This window comes from Fringilla coelebs (genome assembly GCF_963513975.1).
Source record: "Fringilla coelebs genome assembly, chromosome: 1".
Classification (NCBI taxonomy): domain Eukaryota; kingdom Metazoa; phylum Chordata; class Aves; order Passeriformes; family Fringillidae; genus Fringilla; species Fringilla coelebs.
The window spans coordinates 21,045,076-21,060,637 of record NC_140028.1 but is presented as its reverse complement, the minus strand read 5'-3'; the positions used below and the strand labels follow the sequence as shown (position 1 = coordinate 21,060,637).

Below are 15,562 nucleotides of genomic sequence, written 5' to 3'. Positions count from 1 at the left end.
ATATCACTTTGCAATTTGTTTGTCTGGAACCGTAGATTCAACCATCCCATTTCTAATTAACATCTAAATGTCAGAGTAGGCTTTATCTCACAGAACTTGTTATGTTTATGGATGATGCTCATCTGAGGCTCATTCAGGGGGCTCATTCAGCTTGGACTGTTATACAGGATCAGGTATATGTCGGTGCTTATCTGTAAAGTATGCATGGTGCCTTCTTGTTGTTTGCCTTATGTCTTTAAGGTAAATTTAGTTTGGATTTCAAGGAATGTTTGACCTCTTAAGCTTGGATTTAGTTAGGTTTTAAATTTTTTCTGTGTACCAGATATTGTTTCTAGCCCAAGCACCCAACTTCTCCACCTGCTTTTCACTTATATCAAATATCCAATTACCACTCAGCTGCTGATTGTGGAAGTGCTTTTTTGGAAGCAATTGGTATGTTTGTTACAAACAGAATAAAATTACAGTAAAATCACCTGCATGTATCTTCAGGAAAATATTCCTCAAGACATTACTTTGTTGTCAAAAATATGATTCTTCTCAATTCAACTGATTATACTCTCTAAATTAATAAAACACTTGGAACAGTAAATTAAATAAAACACTAAGTTTGATCAAAATAGTTAAACTGCATGTTATGTGTATGTTTTATAGCACAATAGGGTAATCAATGCAAAGAACAAGTTCAGTAATACATAGTATTTTACAGTTATGTAATTGGCATGGATTTATGTTTGACCTCCTTTCTTGGAGTTAAACATACTTACATAATTTAACTTAATTAATCTGTAGAGATGCCTTCTCAAGAAAATAGCTGGCTGTATTTGAATATATGTCTGCGTAAACTCCCCTGTTCTGTCAAGAGTGGATGCAGGCAAAGTTATATCCTGTGCTTGTGTCGTGTCTTGACTTCCAATGTGTGAGTGTAGTCACTGCAGTCACTGCAACTAATCCTTTTTTTTTTTTGTTCATTTGGTGCAGGGCATATAATTGAAATACTGTTATGAAGATTTAGGGAAAAAAAAAAGAGTCCACAGCAGGCAATCTAGGAAAATGGATTAATGGACCTTGCATTCTAAGACAGGGTGGTGGAAACCTCTGTATGTTGCTGGAGCTGATGATCTCTCCTTTTCAGCACAATTAAAATGAGAGAATGGGTATCTCCACAATGGTTTGGATATAGTTGTGCATGGAATGCAATTTTTTGGACAGGAATAATGGAAGACACAGGGAAGCAAGAGGGAAGGGAGGTTAGAATTTTATCATTGTTTCTTTAAATCTGTTTTATTTTCAGTGCCATTTTCAAGGGTATAAGTTCCAGGAGAGGAAGTTGTTCTAAATTAAGAAATACTGCCACTGGTAAATACTTTTAGAGATTATTATGTTCATGTACTATGACAATGGGAATATATAAATTCCAGAGAAAGCTAGTTACATACCTTCCTTAAAATCTTTTCACTAGTTCTACATTGAAAAGACATCTGCTAACTATAAAGTCATTCTGGAATATTTCAAATCTGCTTATCATTGTGGACAGTTATTGAAGAGAGAGAGAACACTTCAAAGATGTTGGCCCCTTGACTTTTGAGAAAGCTGTGTCTCTGTACTATCCTCTGGGTTAGTGGGGTCTGGAATGCAAAGAAGTTAAAATACTAATCCTGAGTATGGTACTCAGTTTAATTCACCTTATAACATAATAATTGGTTATGAACTTGTTAGCATTCATGCTGCTGTTTTTATTTGAAAAATAGCAGCTTTACAGATTTTTATTGCATATAATATAAATCTGGGTTTGAGATGAAATTATTTGCTGCTGTCTTCTCTCAACTATTTCTATTTCTTTATTGTGAACAAAGCTGGAGGTAACTGTCAGCATGGTATCTGCAGAGGAAGCAAAACGTGACAATTCTTTTTATAGATCTGAGACTGTCCCTCATCCTTCCTGTATGATTTGCTTTAGGAAAACCAGATAGTTTGGTGCATTAATATTTAATCTTATGTTCATTCTTAATCAAGTTTGGTGTAACATGCATTGCTCATGGAGACTACTGCACATATATCCTGCTTTGTTATTAGGATCTACGTTCTCAAAACCTAAACATTTCATACAAGTGTCCCACTCTCTGGATTTCCTAGGCAATATATTTAATAAAAATAACTACTCTAGAAGCATCAACGGCTTCATTAAATTGATACTAGCAACATTGCAGCATTAATAGTAATAATAAAATTTATTCAGATTTTTTTTTTCATGGATGAGTTCCAAGCAAAAGATTGACTTGCTTTTCCAATCTTCTCAATTTCAACAAAAGGGCTAGACAAAAATTCCATTCTGGTCCATCCTGAGCTGGTGAGGAAATACGGAAAACATAGACTATTACTGAGCAAAAGACTGAAACTACTTGCCTGTAGCATTTTAAAATGAAAGTGATATAGAGTTGTATAGTGGTATACACTCTGTGCTTCTCATAGTGTTTCTAAGAGACATTAGGTACACCCAGTTACTCCAGCAGATTCGATCCCTTGTGCTTGCAGGTGGATGGCAAGTTGTTAATCTTGTGAGTCTTACTGGGTTAGAGGCAGATATTATGATTATCACTGCCAGGGATGGCTGATTCTAAAATACAGATTCCCCAAACATCACTTGAGAAGAACTAATACAGATATCTAGGAGGTGTAGAGTTTGTTTTAAGGGTTATTTTCATAGATTGAGGCATCTGAGTTCTTCCCCTATGTTTTTGTGGCTATGCATCCAAGTATGTGAAAATAGAGATGAGCTCTGGTAACAGAGTGCTTTTTAGTTTATCTGCCTCCAAAGCACCTTGTGGAAAAAATATTTTATGGTTTTGACATAGTAGATATTAGAAAGAAGCTTTTACTGGTGGCAGTAGATTGAAAAATAGAAAAGTATTAGGAGCTTAAAGGGACAATAGTAATTTTTATATTGATGTTTTCATTACTTAGTTTTTTGCTTCCATTTTTCTTGTTCTCTTCCCTCTTCTTTCTGTTCTGTGCTCATATTCATTCCCTGTGCCAGTGGGAATAGCCTTAATCTTTGAGGAAATTTTTAGTACACAGAGAGGATCTAACATCAAAAACTGTTCACTGAGACTTGAGATTTAGCTTAATGAATCCAGCTACTGGAAAAGATCAAAGGGGTCTGGCTCTTGGACTGTGTAGACTTGCAGAGGAACACAAGAGTAATGGTGCTGTGTATGTTTCAAAGGGCAAAGGTTCCCCATAACAAAGTGCTAGGTGTAAAAATTCTTTATTGTTGGAAAGTAGAAAAATCCTGGCTTGTTTTCAAGTGGGGTAGCAAATGAAGTTGTGATCTTTAAAAAAAAAAAAGTTGTGACAAAATTTTCAAACTCCTCTAATGTTTTAGAATAGGTGCTCAAATACTTAGTATTCTGCAGTTAGAATACATTGTCTCAGTTACTGTTGATCAGACACATTATCTGCAGCCTGTTGGTGTTTTTAGATCAGAATTTGTTTCTAGTGAATAATGAGAACTGGCACTGTTCTTGGTAGAGTTTTGAGTGGATAGAACTGAAAAGACATAGGAAGGTTAAATGAAGACAGGTAGCCTGGAAGGAACAGAATGTAGTTATACTGCTTGGGGTATTTCAGTTGGTCTGTTGAGAAAATGGAAGTCTGGGGGTTTGCTGACCTGGCAAGACACTTTTAAGCAATTGTTTGTTGCTGATTTTTGAAAGCAATGGATAAATATGGGAGTACACAATCCAGGGAAACACAAACCAGCTCTTGTAACCAAAGGAAATACAACTGTATGTGTACATGTAGACAGAGTTCAAGTTATCTGGAGTCTCTTTTGTCCTTTTCTGTCTAGAAAAAGATATTTAAACCACAGTAATGCTAAAAATACATTCAGTGCATTTCATCTAATATATAATTATTTCTATCAGTTGCTACAACTTGTAATTTCATCTGAATGAAGACTTTTGGAAAAAAGGAAGCAGAAATTAGTCAGTGGTTTTGGATTTAGATCCAGAATCTGTATCCATTCTCTGACCTTAAAAGATAAATACCTGGCTGTACACCTGAAGGGTTCAGGCCTGTTGATCCACAAGGTTAATATTAATTTAAAATCGTATGGTAGAATCTATTAATTGAATAGATTTCTTAATAATTTCTTTTCAAACTGTAGTTTGTCTTCTATGCTCGTTATAAAGTCAAGGAAGATAATTTCCTGATCCAGGGACTGAAGGATGTATGGAGAGTGCTCGAGGAATGCGTCACTGTTATATAATAATGGAAGCTCTTGTCCTCACATAACTGCAGTGTTGGAAAGTGGATAGTGAATGAGACAGAATTCTAGGAGGCAAAAAGATTAATTTGTAAGGGAGATATTTTGAATTGTAGGGTCATATCATATCCTGACTTAGAACAAAGTGTTCCTATAAAATGATGAGGAATTAATTTTAAATGCAGGTTTTCAACATGTCTGATAATGGACAATGCATTTTATTTGATGGTGCAAAACTAAAAATTGATTGTAAGATTTTCAAAAATACCAAGGGTTTGCAGCTGCAGTTGAAGCCACCATATATATATATATACTATAATGCAAATATGCTAGATCTTGTTGGGAAAAAGTGTACCAAAGATTTCAAACTACACACTTAGGATCTTGCAGTAATTTGATCTCAGTTCCACATGTGAAAAATGATTGACCATGGTCACTGTCCAAAGGAAAGGTGTTGGTTGTAATCTGATTATGTGAAGGGCTTTGATTTCCTTTGTTTAGTTCAATAGAACAATTCACAATGAAGTAATAAGAGTCGAATACAAATGTTTGGAAATAATGTATGGAAAGGAATATATAGATTAGTGATATATTCAGTTTTCAATGTCCAGTTGTCAGGGAGGTCCCATTTCAGTGTCTAGTTCTGTGTAGGCAACTTCAGAATTCTGACTTGTTATCTAGGAGTTTTCTCCTCACAGCTGACCATGGAGCCTTAAGGCTCATAATGCTGTAAATTAAATATCCTGAGCTACCTAGTGAGAAAAGTATGGACATGCTTTGATTTCCAAACCCTCCCATTTCTCCTGCTTTGAATTTTCTACATTGAAAAACAAGTGTGGATTATCTTGATGAAAGATAATAATATGATTAAGGTGCATGGTAGAGTGGAATTGCAATGGCATGTGACATTTTTGTTTTTACATTTCTTTTTTTGTTTGTTCAATATACCTGCTTTGTAGACTTTGTTTGTTTATTTATTTTGTTTTTTGTACTGGAATGTTATTTTTTATATACATTTCCAAAATGCTGAAGAGGCAAAACCATGCTAGAAGACATTTTACTGTGTTTCGCATGTTCAGTTTTCCCTTTGAGTACTCAGCTTTGGAGAAATATTAGTGTTTCTCATTATCCACTTATTTAAATCTTATGTAGTCACTGAATCCTGTTTATGGAGTTATTTCCTGTCATATCATATGGTGGATGGGATATGGAGGTATTTTGGTGAACTTTATTTTTTTGTGCAACACCAAGCAGCCACTTAAAATTATGAGCCTGTGCTTCCTGTTTAGTTAGGTGAGAGTATTCTCTATAGAGAGACATTCAGAATATCTATATAGGAACCTTTTTGGGTTTTTGAACATACAGGAAAAGTAGATCCTTACTTGATATTTAAGGCCAATACCTGCAATTAGAGGATGTAAATATTCCTGTAGGTAAATGTCTCTATTCTTGGGTTTTGTCACAGTTTAACCCCAGTCAGTAAACAAGGCCCAGGCTCACTCATTCCCTCACTGGTAGGATCTGGGACAGAATTAGAAGGGTAAAAGGCAGAAAACTTTTGGGTTGAAATAAAGACAGTTTAATAGGGAAAGCAAAAGCTACACTCACACAAGCAAAGCAAAACAAGGAGTTAATTCACTGTTTCCCCTGGGCAGGGAGGTGTTCAGCCATCTCCAGGAGAGCAGGACCCCATCAGGTGTAACACTTACTTGGGAAGATGAACTCCATCACTCCAAATGTCCCCCCTGCCATCTTCCTCCTACTTCCCCCAACTTTATTTACTGAGCATGATGCCACATGGTCTGGAGTATCCCTTTGGTCACTTTGGGTCACCTGTCCTGGCTGTGTCCCTTCCCAACCTCCCATGCACCCCCAACTTCCTCACCAGGGTGGCAGTAGGGGAAGCAGGAAAGACCTTGGCTCTGTGTAAGCCCTGCTCAGCAATGGCAAAAGCATCACCATATTATCAACCCTGTGCTCAGCACAAAGTCAAACCACCCATACCACTTCACACCCACTGTGAAGAAAATTAGTTCTACCCCAGGTGAAACCAGCACATATTTGGTATAGAACATCAGCTTGTTTGTTTAAGTTAAAGGATGTATTTTAGACGGAATATTTTGCTTAAGACATTGGACAACTATTAATCAGTACTAAACAGACCTGCTGTATGTATTATCCAGTTATTTCTTTAAGAAAGTCCGAGTAAAGTTCACTGATGAGTAAAATTCCTTAGCTTTCCTTTCTTAGTTTTTAGTTATGTTGTCTTCAGGTTCTGGCATCACTGTAGTTTAATGAATATAATGCAGATTTTCCTTTAATCTATTAGTTTAGTATATTGCATTTTAAATAGCATATTACATGTTATAAATTTGCCTTGAACTATGACAGGTAATTTGGTTTTGAATAAAAAAGAAATAGATTGTAGCTCACATAATCAAAGCACCTTCCTTTGTATTTGTAGCTGAATGTATCGCTGGAAATGTTTTAATATGGTATTATGTGCAAAAAATTGGAAGTCAGGTAAAGAATATTACTGACTTAATTTTTAGATTAACTTAGTAAAGTTTTCTATACTTGGCACTCTTCATTTTTAAAACTAAACGGAAATAAGCCCATAGTACAACTTAATATAAACATACAACAAACGTTAAAGAAAATCCTTTTAACTCAAAATAGGAACTTTTCCCTTCCCATTTGATACAGATTTTAGTACTTCAGGGTAGTTGTTTTCAACATGTTGCACTCAGTTGTGCAAACTTATCTTTCTAGGGTCAAAGAAGAGCAAAAACCACAGCCGACACAGTAAGTAAAGTATCTTCAAGATGCACTAGGCTTGACTTTTCTACCTTTGCCATGTTCTGCTCTCTGCACCTTTGATGGTATTAGCTTTCACTGATACCTGATAGGCTGCAGGTAGTTTGCCATCTGCTTCCTGACTGGCTTGTAAGAGAGCTGCCTGTAGCTTCTTACTCCATCCACATGTTAGCTGGATGTAGGTTCTTGCTGCCTGCTTGTGGACTGGTGACTTGTAGAACTTTACTTCCCTTACACCCTTAGTGGCTGACTTAGTTCTTTAGTTCTGCAGCTCACATTCCCATTGGCTCTAGCTTTTCCGCCTGTCTATTTCTACTAATGTTGGCTAAGAAAACATTTAAACTAGCGTGGTTTTACTGGTTATTCAGTCACATTATTTGCTTGTTTAAACAGGTGGTTTCCCTTTAGTGGGATCACTGAGCTGGTAAATAACGTTCTTCAACCACAGCAAAAACAGCAAAATGAAAAGGAACCCCAGACGTAAGTAAGCTGCTCTCTGTAGATTAAGTAACATCTGTATAGCATTAGAACATCATGGAGAGTATGTTCAAAATAATTGCCCCTTTACAACATGCAGGTGAGGGCATTTTACAAGCTGAGCACCATTTGCTTTCCAACCCTTCATTTGCAAAGGGAAAACTGAAAATCAGGTCTTACTCTCCTTATCAGTAACTTAAGTGATTGCATTAGAGTACAATTTAAGGAGTTACTGCTACGCTGTCTTTTTTTTTTTTTTTTTTTTTTTTTGGCCATCTTGTCTGTCCTTTGGTAAATGTTCCTTATAATGAAACTTCTGGTGATGTGTTTCCTGTGCATGAGGAGCTGGAATGATAAGACATGTAGCATTATTTATAGCATGTCTATGCACATGTGTGGTCTGAGTCATGCATAGAATGCTATATGAATCTACATAATATGTCAGAAGAGCTTTCTAAGGACCAGGAAAATATCATGTCATTTTTTTTCATGCTTTTAGAATATCTGTAAAATTTCAGAACTTCAGTAGATATAAGGTGAAGTCTTGGGTCAATCAAAGTGGAGGAAATTTTGACTTTGATGGAGCCAGTATTTCATCTGTGAACCTTTTATATGATTTTTTTTTTTTTTGCTATCTGGAAATCTTAAGTTTTAACAGAAACTGGCAAAGCTAGGACATTGAGTCTTAGAGAAGACCTTAAAGCGTAGAGATGAAAATTTTCTTTTCATAAAGAGAAACTAAAAATAAATATTATTATAACTTTTCAAATTGCTAAAATGTATTTTGGATGTTATTTGAGCTTTAAACAGTTAAGTTGCTCTCCTTTCTTCCAGAGTTTTATACATTGTAAGTTCACGTGATAAAAGAAAAGTTTGCTTTTGAACTCATGCATAACTGGTTTAAAGCATGCATATAACTTGCTAATTATTTTCCAGGCAGAATCAATTTTTGTTTATTTTTTAATATACGTATTTAAGTGGATAGTCATACTTGTGAGTCATGAAAGCTGTGATGTTTTTGAGACTACATGGTAAAAACATTTCATGAGCTAAAATTGAAAAATAGGACATAAAATTGATATTCTGTAAAGCAATGTATTATTCTGAGCTCACTTTCTGATATTCTCACTTAAGTGCTTATAAAATTGTGTACATATTAATATTTTTTTTGCTGTTATCAGATACTGGCAATATTACATTTTTCATACAGTACTTTGTACTCCCAGTTTCCTTAACAGTAAAAGTTGTTCTGCTCACTAGTGTTGTACATATGAAGCATATGGCTTTCAAGAAACTTAAAATACTATATGGGCAGTGTAAACAGATGAGTTACAGTTAACAAAAAATATTAATAAATGGTTACTGTTAGAATGGAAGGATCTTTTCAAATGGTGACCTCTCTGGGAACCTGTTTGGTTCAGTGTTTTTATTATATAACTAAGAAATTAATTAATTTGTATACGCACTGAATTTTTGGATACACTTCTCCCAGTCTTGTGTTAACACCTCATGGCAGGATTATATTAAAAACATTATCCTGAAAACCCCAAGCAATAGTTATGATGTTGTGATGCTATTCAAAAGGAAAAATGCAAAGGGATATTCTGTAGGGGTAGTTTATGCGGTTGACATAGGACAAAGAAAAATTGTGAGGAAATGTTCTTTGGCAGAGAATCAGGGAGCCCTAATAGTATGTTAGTTGAGCTGTAGCCATTATCCTGAAAGAGATTAATGTCATACAGGAATGTACAGACACTAGCCAGGCAGCACTGTGAAGAAGTTTTCCCACTGCTAGGCTTTGGTAAGGTCTCACCTGGAATAGCATCCCCTTCAAAAAATATGTGGAGCAGTTGTAATTCAATGGAGAGTAATAGGAATGAATAATTAGGTGCCTAAAAACCATGGTATGTGTTAGGAAAGAATCAAACAGATGAGTTAATTTAGCCTCCTAAAAAGAAAATCCCAGGGAACGAAGGAGATGGACAAGTGAAAGGAAATTCTCAGTTTTCCATGTTCATCTCATAGTGAAGCTGAAAGGACTAAACTTTAAGTTGCATTAGGGAAGACAGAACTTGGTAGGGAGAATTTTTTAATTGAAAGAAAACTTAAAATGCTTGCATACTTTGTTTAGGGCTTGTTTGGAAGCTATGAAAATCTTTAGTAGAAGGTTTGGCAAATACCTGTAAGTGGAGACAAAAGTGTGGCTGGTCCTGTGCTGGAACCAGAGAATGCAATAAATGACTTTTAAAAGTGTCTTCCAGCACTGCTTATTTGTGATAATTTCATTAATGTATTAATTATCAAGATTTGTTTTCATTATTATTGTAAACATTCAGGGAGAAAATTGAACAGAAATACTAATGGTGCAGCTTTTAAATTCATTTATTTTTCTGACATTAATGGCTTGCAAAAAAGTGTTGTGGGACACTGGGGAGGAGAATAAATGTCTCTAGAAATGTTTACCTATTCATACATATTGGGGTATTTTCCACTTGAAATCACTGTCAATATCTGAGTCTAATTTTGAGATATACTGATTGTCCACCTTTGCTGATGAAGAAGCTTATTTACAGTGTATCTCGGGAGGACAAAATGTGGTGAGTAATAGCAGAATAGGAGTTAGTAGTGTCTGAAAACAAGGTATCATGATACAGATTTCACTTTTGCTCTGGAAAAGGTATTTTTGTAGAACTATTGACCATGTGTGCCTATAGGCAGAGGTAGGATTAGTCTGATGCTCTTGGACATGAGTTCTGTACCACAAAATCACAGAATGGTTGAGGTTGGAAGAAACTTCTGGAGGTCATCTTGCCCAACCTTTCTTCTCATGCTGGATCACTGGGACATTGTTTAAAACTATGTATAGCTGGATTTTGGTTATATCTAGGGATGCACACTCTGGAAAATCTCTGGGTAAGAGATACATGTGCTAGTACTTGGTCACCCCTAGAATGAAAAGTGTTTCTCTCTGCTCAAAGGGAACTTCCTGTGCTTCCTGTGCTTCAGTTTGTGCCTATTGCCTCTGATCCTGTCACTGGACACTGCACCATTCCTTCAGGTATTTGTATTTATTGGTAAGATCTCCTCCCTGAACTTTTTGTCTGTCTCTCATGTGAGAGATGCTTCAGTCCCTATCTTTTTTGCCTTTTTCTGGACTGTCTCCAGTATGTCCACGTTTGTCTTTAACTGGGGAGGCTGGAACTGGACACAGAACTCCAGGTGTGGTTTCACCAGTGCTGAACAAAGGGTAGGATCACCTCCTTCTGCCTCATGGTAATGCTTTTTCCTAATAGAGCCCATTCACTTCCTTTTCCTCAAGGCATGCTGGCCCATGTTCAGCCTGGTGTGCACCAGGACTTCCAGGTCCTTTTCTGCAGAGCTCTCCAGCTGGGCAGTTCCCATTGCACTGGTGTGTGTGCTTCCTTCCCAGGTGCAAGACTTTGTATTTGGCTTTGTTGAACATTGTGAGATCCTGGTCAGCCTGTCTCTCCAGCCTGTTCAGGTCCCTCTGGATGCCACCATGACCTTCTGGCATATCAGCCACTCCTCCTGGTTTGGTGTCATCCACAAAGTGGCTGAAGGTACCCACTGCCCCATCTAATACATCAGTAAGTTATTGAACAGGACTGGACTGAATAATGACCCCTGGGATAAACCTCTAGGAACTGGCCTCCAGCTAGACTGTGTGCCGCTGATCTCCCTGCTCTGGGCCCAGCCCTTCAGCCAGGTCCCAGTCTACTTCAAAGTCTGCTCATCCAGTCTGTACTTCATCAGCTTCTCTGTGAGGATGTTATGGGAGACAATGGGAAATATGTCTCTTATTGGAGACAAGATGGACAATATTCACTGCTCTCCCCTCATTGCAGTCATTTCATTGTAGAAGGTCACTATGTTGGTCAAGTGTGACTTCCCTTTGGTTAATGCCTACTGACTCCTGATCACTGCTTTTTAGTTCACCTTCCTAGAAATCCCAGGATTAGTTGTACCATCGCTTTCCCAGGAATCGAGATGAGTCTGACCAGTCTGTGGTTCTGTAGATCCTTATGCTTCTTCAGGATGGAAGTGACATTTTCCTTCCCGCAGATGTTAGGCGCCTCTCCCAATTTCTGTGATCATTCTGATACTGAGAGTGGTCTTGCATATCTTGGCTTGATGAAGAACACTTCTATCTCCAGCACTTCCTCATGAGTTTTATCAGCAGTGTTTGAAATGTATCCCTATTTTAATCCTTAAAGAGTAGAAATTCTTAGCTGGCCCCTGAAGCAACTGTTTTTGATGTGTAACAATCAGCCTACAAATTTTTATTTCTTGAGATTTATAAGGTATATATTTTGTAAAAGGTGTATTCAGGTTGTTCCTCATCAGGATGTGGTGGTCTTGTGCCTAAGGGTTTGACTTGGGGTTTATATCTTTCATCTGCACGAATCTTGGAATGTTATGTAATGGTGTTAATCTCCAATCACAATAAAGGAAGTCCCATGCTAGAAGGCGCTGAAGATTCCACTATTGTAATATTGTATATTGGCAGCGTTCAGCAATGAATACCTGAGAACACACATAAGGAGAAGGGTGTGCATAGAATGGTTCTGATGCAGGTATTTTAGTGGCTTCCTGAGCCAGTGGCTGCATGCATACTGCTGGATTTATTCCCTGGCAATAAGGAATCTGTTTGCCACAGTTATTTGCAGTCGCGTTTTAAACCTACTTATATTCTTGGTTTCAGAACTTGGTGAAAATGAATGCTTCAACTTAATTATCTGTATAGAGCATTTGTCACCCTTTTGTTGTAAAACTGCTTCCTGATATATTCAATGGGAAGTGCTAGTGTTGTGTTATATAATTTGTCTATAATATGTATAACGTTTAGACATTTTTATTATGTTCCATGCAGTCTATTATATTTCATACAGTTTAAGCTGCAGAGTTCTTCCTTCAATGATAGGAACTGCTTCTGGTCATCATTATTGTCTTATCTCCTTTTAAAAGCCCAATCAGATCTTTTTTACTTAACAGTGATCAGTCTCACAGTATTCTAGATATGAGAGCTCTGTGTTTTTAAGTAGTGATTTAGGAAAGTTTCTAATGTTTGCTGCTTAAAGATATCCAAATATTGAAAAGATGGTGGGTTTTATCCCTTTTCCCATAAACATTTTTGTTTATTTTTGGACTGAAAGCTTGGTTGACTGTAAGAGGTACATCATTGAATTTGACAGCAGAAATTGAGCCTCTCTTCTTTTTTTGATAGTTATGAGCACATTAGTAATGAACAGTAGACAAAATACAGTCAGCATCAAAATTCATTAAACATAATGCTTTTTGGAGCTAAATAATTTAAAAAGAAATACATTATTTTACTGTCTTTTTGTACTTTCACTAGACTAATTCTAGGAGAGGTTAAAAAATGTACATTGCTTAGCGCAACATAGGGTTTTTTTTCTGCTAAAATGGGCTTGTAGATAGATACTTATGTTTTTTCTGGAAGTCATGTTATCACTTAAGGAAATGAAGACTGAGAATTACTGTAAGATGATACCTAGTAAAACCTTTTTCTGTATATTTTTCTGTAAATTCAATTATTTTTTTCTATCGTGGTAGACCATACCAGCAAAACAGTAAAATTTTCTGTTGATAAGAATTTCTAATGAATTCTAGTTTAACTAGATTGATTTCTGTTAAGTATTTGAGAAAAGTCAATGGATCATTAGCTTTGAATTCTAAATTTACTGCATAAAGAATATGTCTGCCAACCACGAGGTAGTTTTGAATGTCTTCAAATTATCTAATGGACATGTGATAGCAAGCCCACATCAACAATTATTTAATGCAATTTACACTATATATATATATACTCAGTGGGTTTATTTGCAGTCAGTGCAGTTCCTGTTCAGGCTGCTTTTTTATAGAACCTGTTAAAAACAACACACTCTACTTGAAAGAATAATTTCTGGAAAGAGAAAAATAGGTCTCTGCAGCCAATACTTGTGACATTGGAGTCATGAGAAGTATAACATTCTGCTGTGTTTTCTTGGGCAGTAAGATAGAAATAAAATAGACAGTAAATTAGCTAAAGTTATAATTTGAAGTATATAGACAAAAAAAGAATACAGGGAGATTGTAGCTATTGCAAAATAAAACAGAAATCCACAAAATACCTCTTAACTATGAAACTGCTTTTGTTTTCTTAATGTAGTAAATATGAAGGACCAAAACAATTTTTCTTGTTTTGGCCATTCTGATGTCATTTTGATGGCTTGTTACATCTCTTACTGAGACTATTAATTTTACCATTTGCAACATGACATGATGTTTCCTGACTGTATGGTTGCCCTGGACCTTTTTCTCAAAATATTTAATACCAGAAAAACTTGTTTATGTTGGTTGGATTGCTCACAGTGTTATTGAGGTTAAGATACCCTTTCAGTGAAGAAATGTCTTGTTAAGCATTGGAAGAAGTTGCCTAGGGAAGAGATGGACTCACCATCCCTGGAATTGTTCAAGGAATGACTGGATGTGGCACTTAGTGCAGTGGTTTAGTTGGGACAGTGGTAATCAGTCAGATGTTGGACTCAATACTGGAGGTCTTTTCCAACCTTAATGATTCTATGAATATAGTAGAACTAAATTTTATCAGCAGACATGCTAATAAACATGTATAAAACATTATATCAATAATAAATATGGAACAGGTAAATGTAGTAATCATAAGAAACATATTTCTTAATTTTAACCCAACTGATCTATTTTAATCTTAAAACATACAGGGCTTTGTAATTCAGCAGAACCACAGAATATGGTTAATTAAAAAGGAGTAGATGCTGCATTTTAATTATAACTTATTTATTAATAAGTTTATTAATACACTTTATTAATAGGGAATTTTAAAAAGATCAGGGAAAATTTAAGAAACAGATTGTCTGTTTGTGAAAGATAGAATTAAACTTAAACCAAAAACTAAATAGTATGGTATAATGAAGAATTCCTTGAGGATCTGGGGTAATAAAAACAGACTTGCTTATAGAAAGAAGAATGTAACCAGAAATATTTACCTGACCAGCAGCTGGCATTATGGGCATGGAAAAGGTGAAAGTCCCCCAAAGTGACAAATGTGTTGATATACTTTGCTGTGTTTATATACTAAACTGGATAGAAGAATAATAAGGGAAAATATCCCCTTATTTATAAGGTAGGGCTGAATTGGACCTATATCTGACCTATTTTGTGTACTAAAATCTCCAGATGTTTTGTGTTATGTAACAGAAGTAGTAAAACATATTATATGATTGAAGAAGGGAGTGTTTCCATATGTATATGCATAGAGGTGTAAGGTGACAATTACTAGACAATATATTAACATAGAACTGCTCCTGAAAGCTTCATGGGAAGTATTTTCACTCTAATTTTTGCAATTTCTTAGGGTCTGTGAATGTCACAGGCTGTAGCACTACTAATATGCTGACAACATCCTGATTTGAACTGCTTTCAAAAAGAAATAGACAGTACCCCTAGAGGGATGACAGGTTGTCTGAATGAGATAAGCAAATAGATTTAGAAAATGCTGGCTTAAGCTTAACTTAAACAAGACAGAAGTGATGCTCTTATCATAAGAGGAAACCATGTTAAGGCTGCAGCCGAATCAGCGAGCTCAGTTTCAAATGCAACATTTGGGACAGAGGCAAAAGTTGGTCTTGCAAGACATAGAGGCTGTACACTCATTTTGGCATTAACTGTAACCCTAATGAATGCTTTAATTTTTTTTTTTCCAAAGAAGAATTGTGCACTTCATTCTGTGAAGAATTGATGCTAAAAGTCATGTATCAATTTATATGATTTATCCGGTCTTGATCTTAAGAAGGTCAAAACTTCTAGAGAAGATCAGACTCCAGCTTCTGTGCTCTACTGGCTCTACATTATTCATGATAATTTAATGTCATTCTCCTTAAAATAGCTGGGCAAGTTGTATTCTGTGAGTGGAAGTGATGTGAACCCTATTTTACAGGCAATATT

General features: G+C 36.0%; 1 protein-coding gene across 8 annotated transcripts in view; it reads left to right on the top strand.

The window, feature by feature from the left end:
- RIMS2 (regulating synaptic membrane exocytosis 2) overlaps nucleotides 1–15,562 on the top strand; it is a gene marked incomplete at both ends in the record, with an annotated part of 444,787 nt that overhangs the window by 53,086 nt on the left and 376,139 nt on the right. For 3 of the 8 annotated variants that reach the window (XM_084219770.1, XM_084219769.1, XM_084219759.1), the window contains 2 exons: nucleotides 7,037–7,069; nucleotides 7,475–7,561. The exons of the other annotated variants lie outside the window; for them this stretch is intronic. In XM_084219770.1, coding sequence (XP_084075896.1) covers nucleotides 7,037–7,069; nucleotides 7,475–7,561 — 120 coding nt within the window. The remainder of the gene's footprint in view (nucleotides 1–7,036; nucleotides 7,070–7,474; nucleotides 7,562–15,562) is intronic. 8 annotated transcript variants of the gene reach the window in all.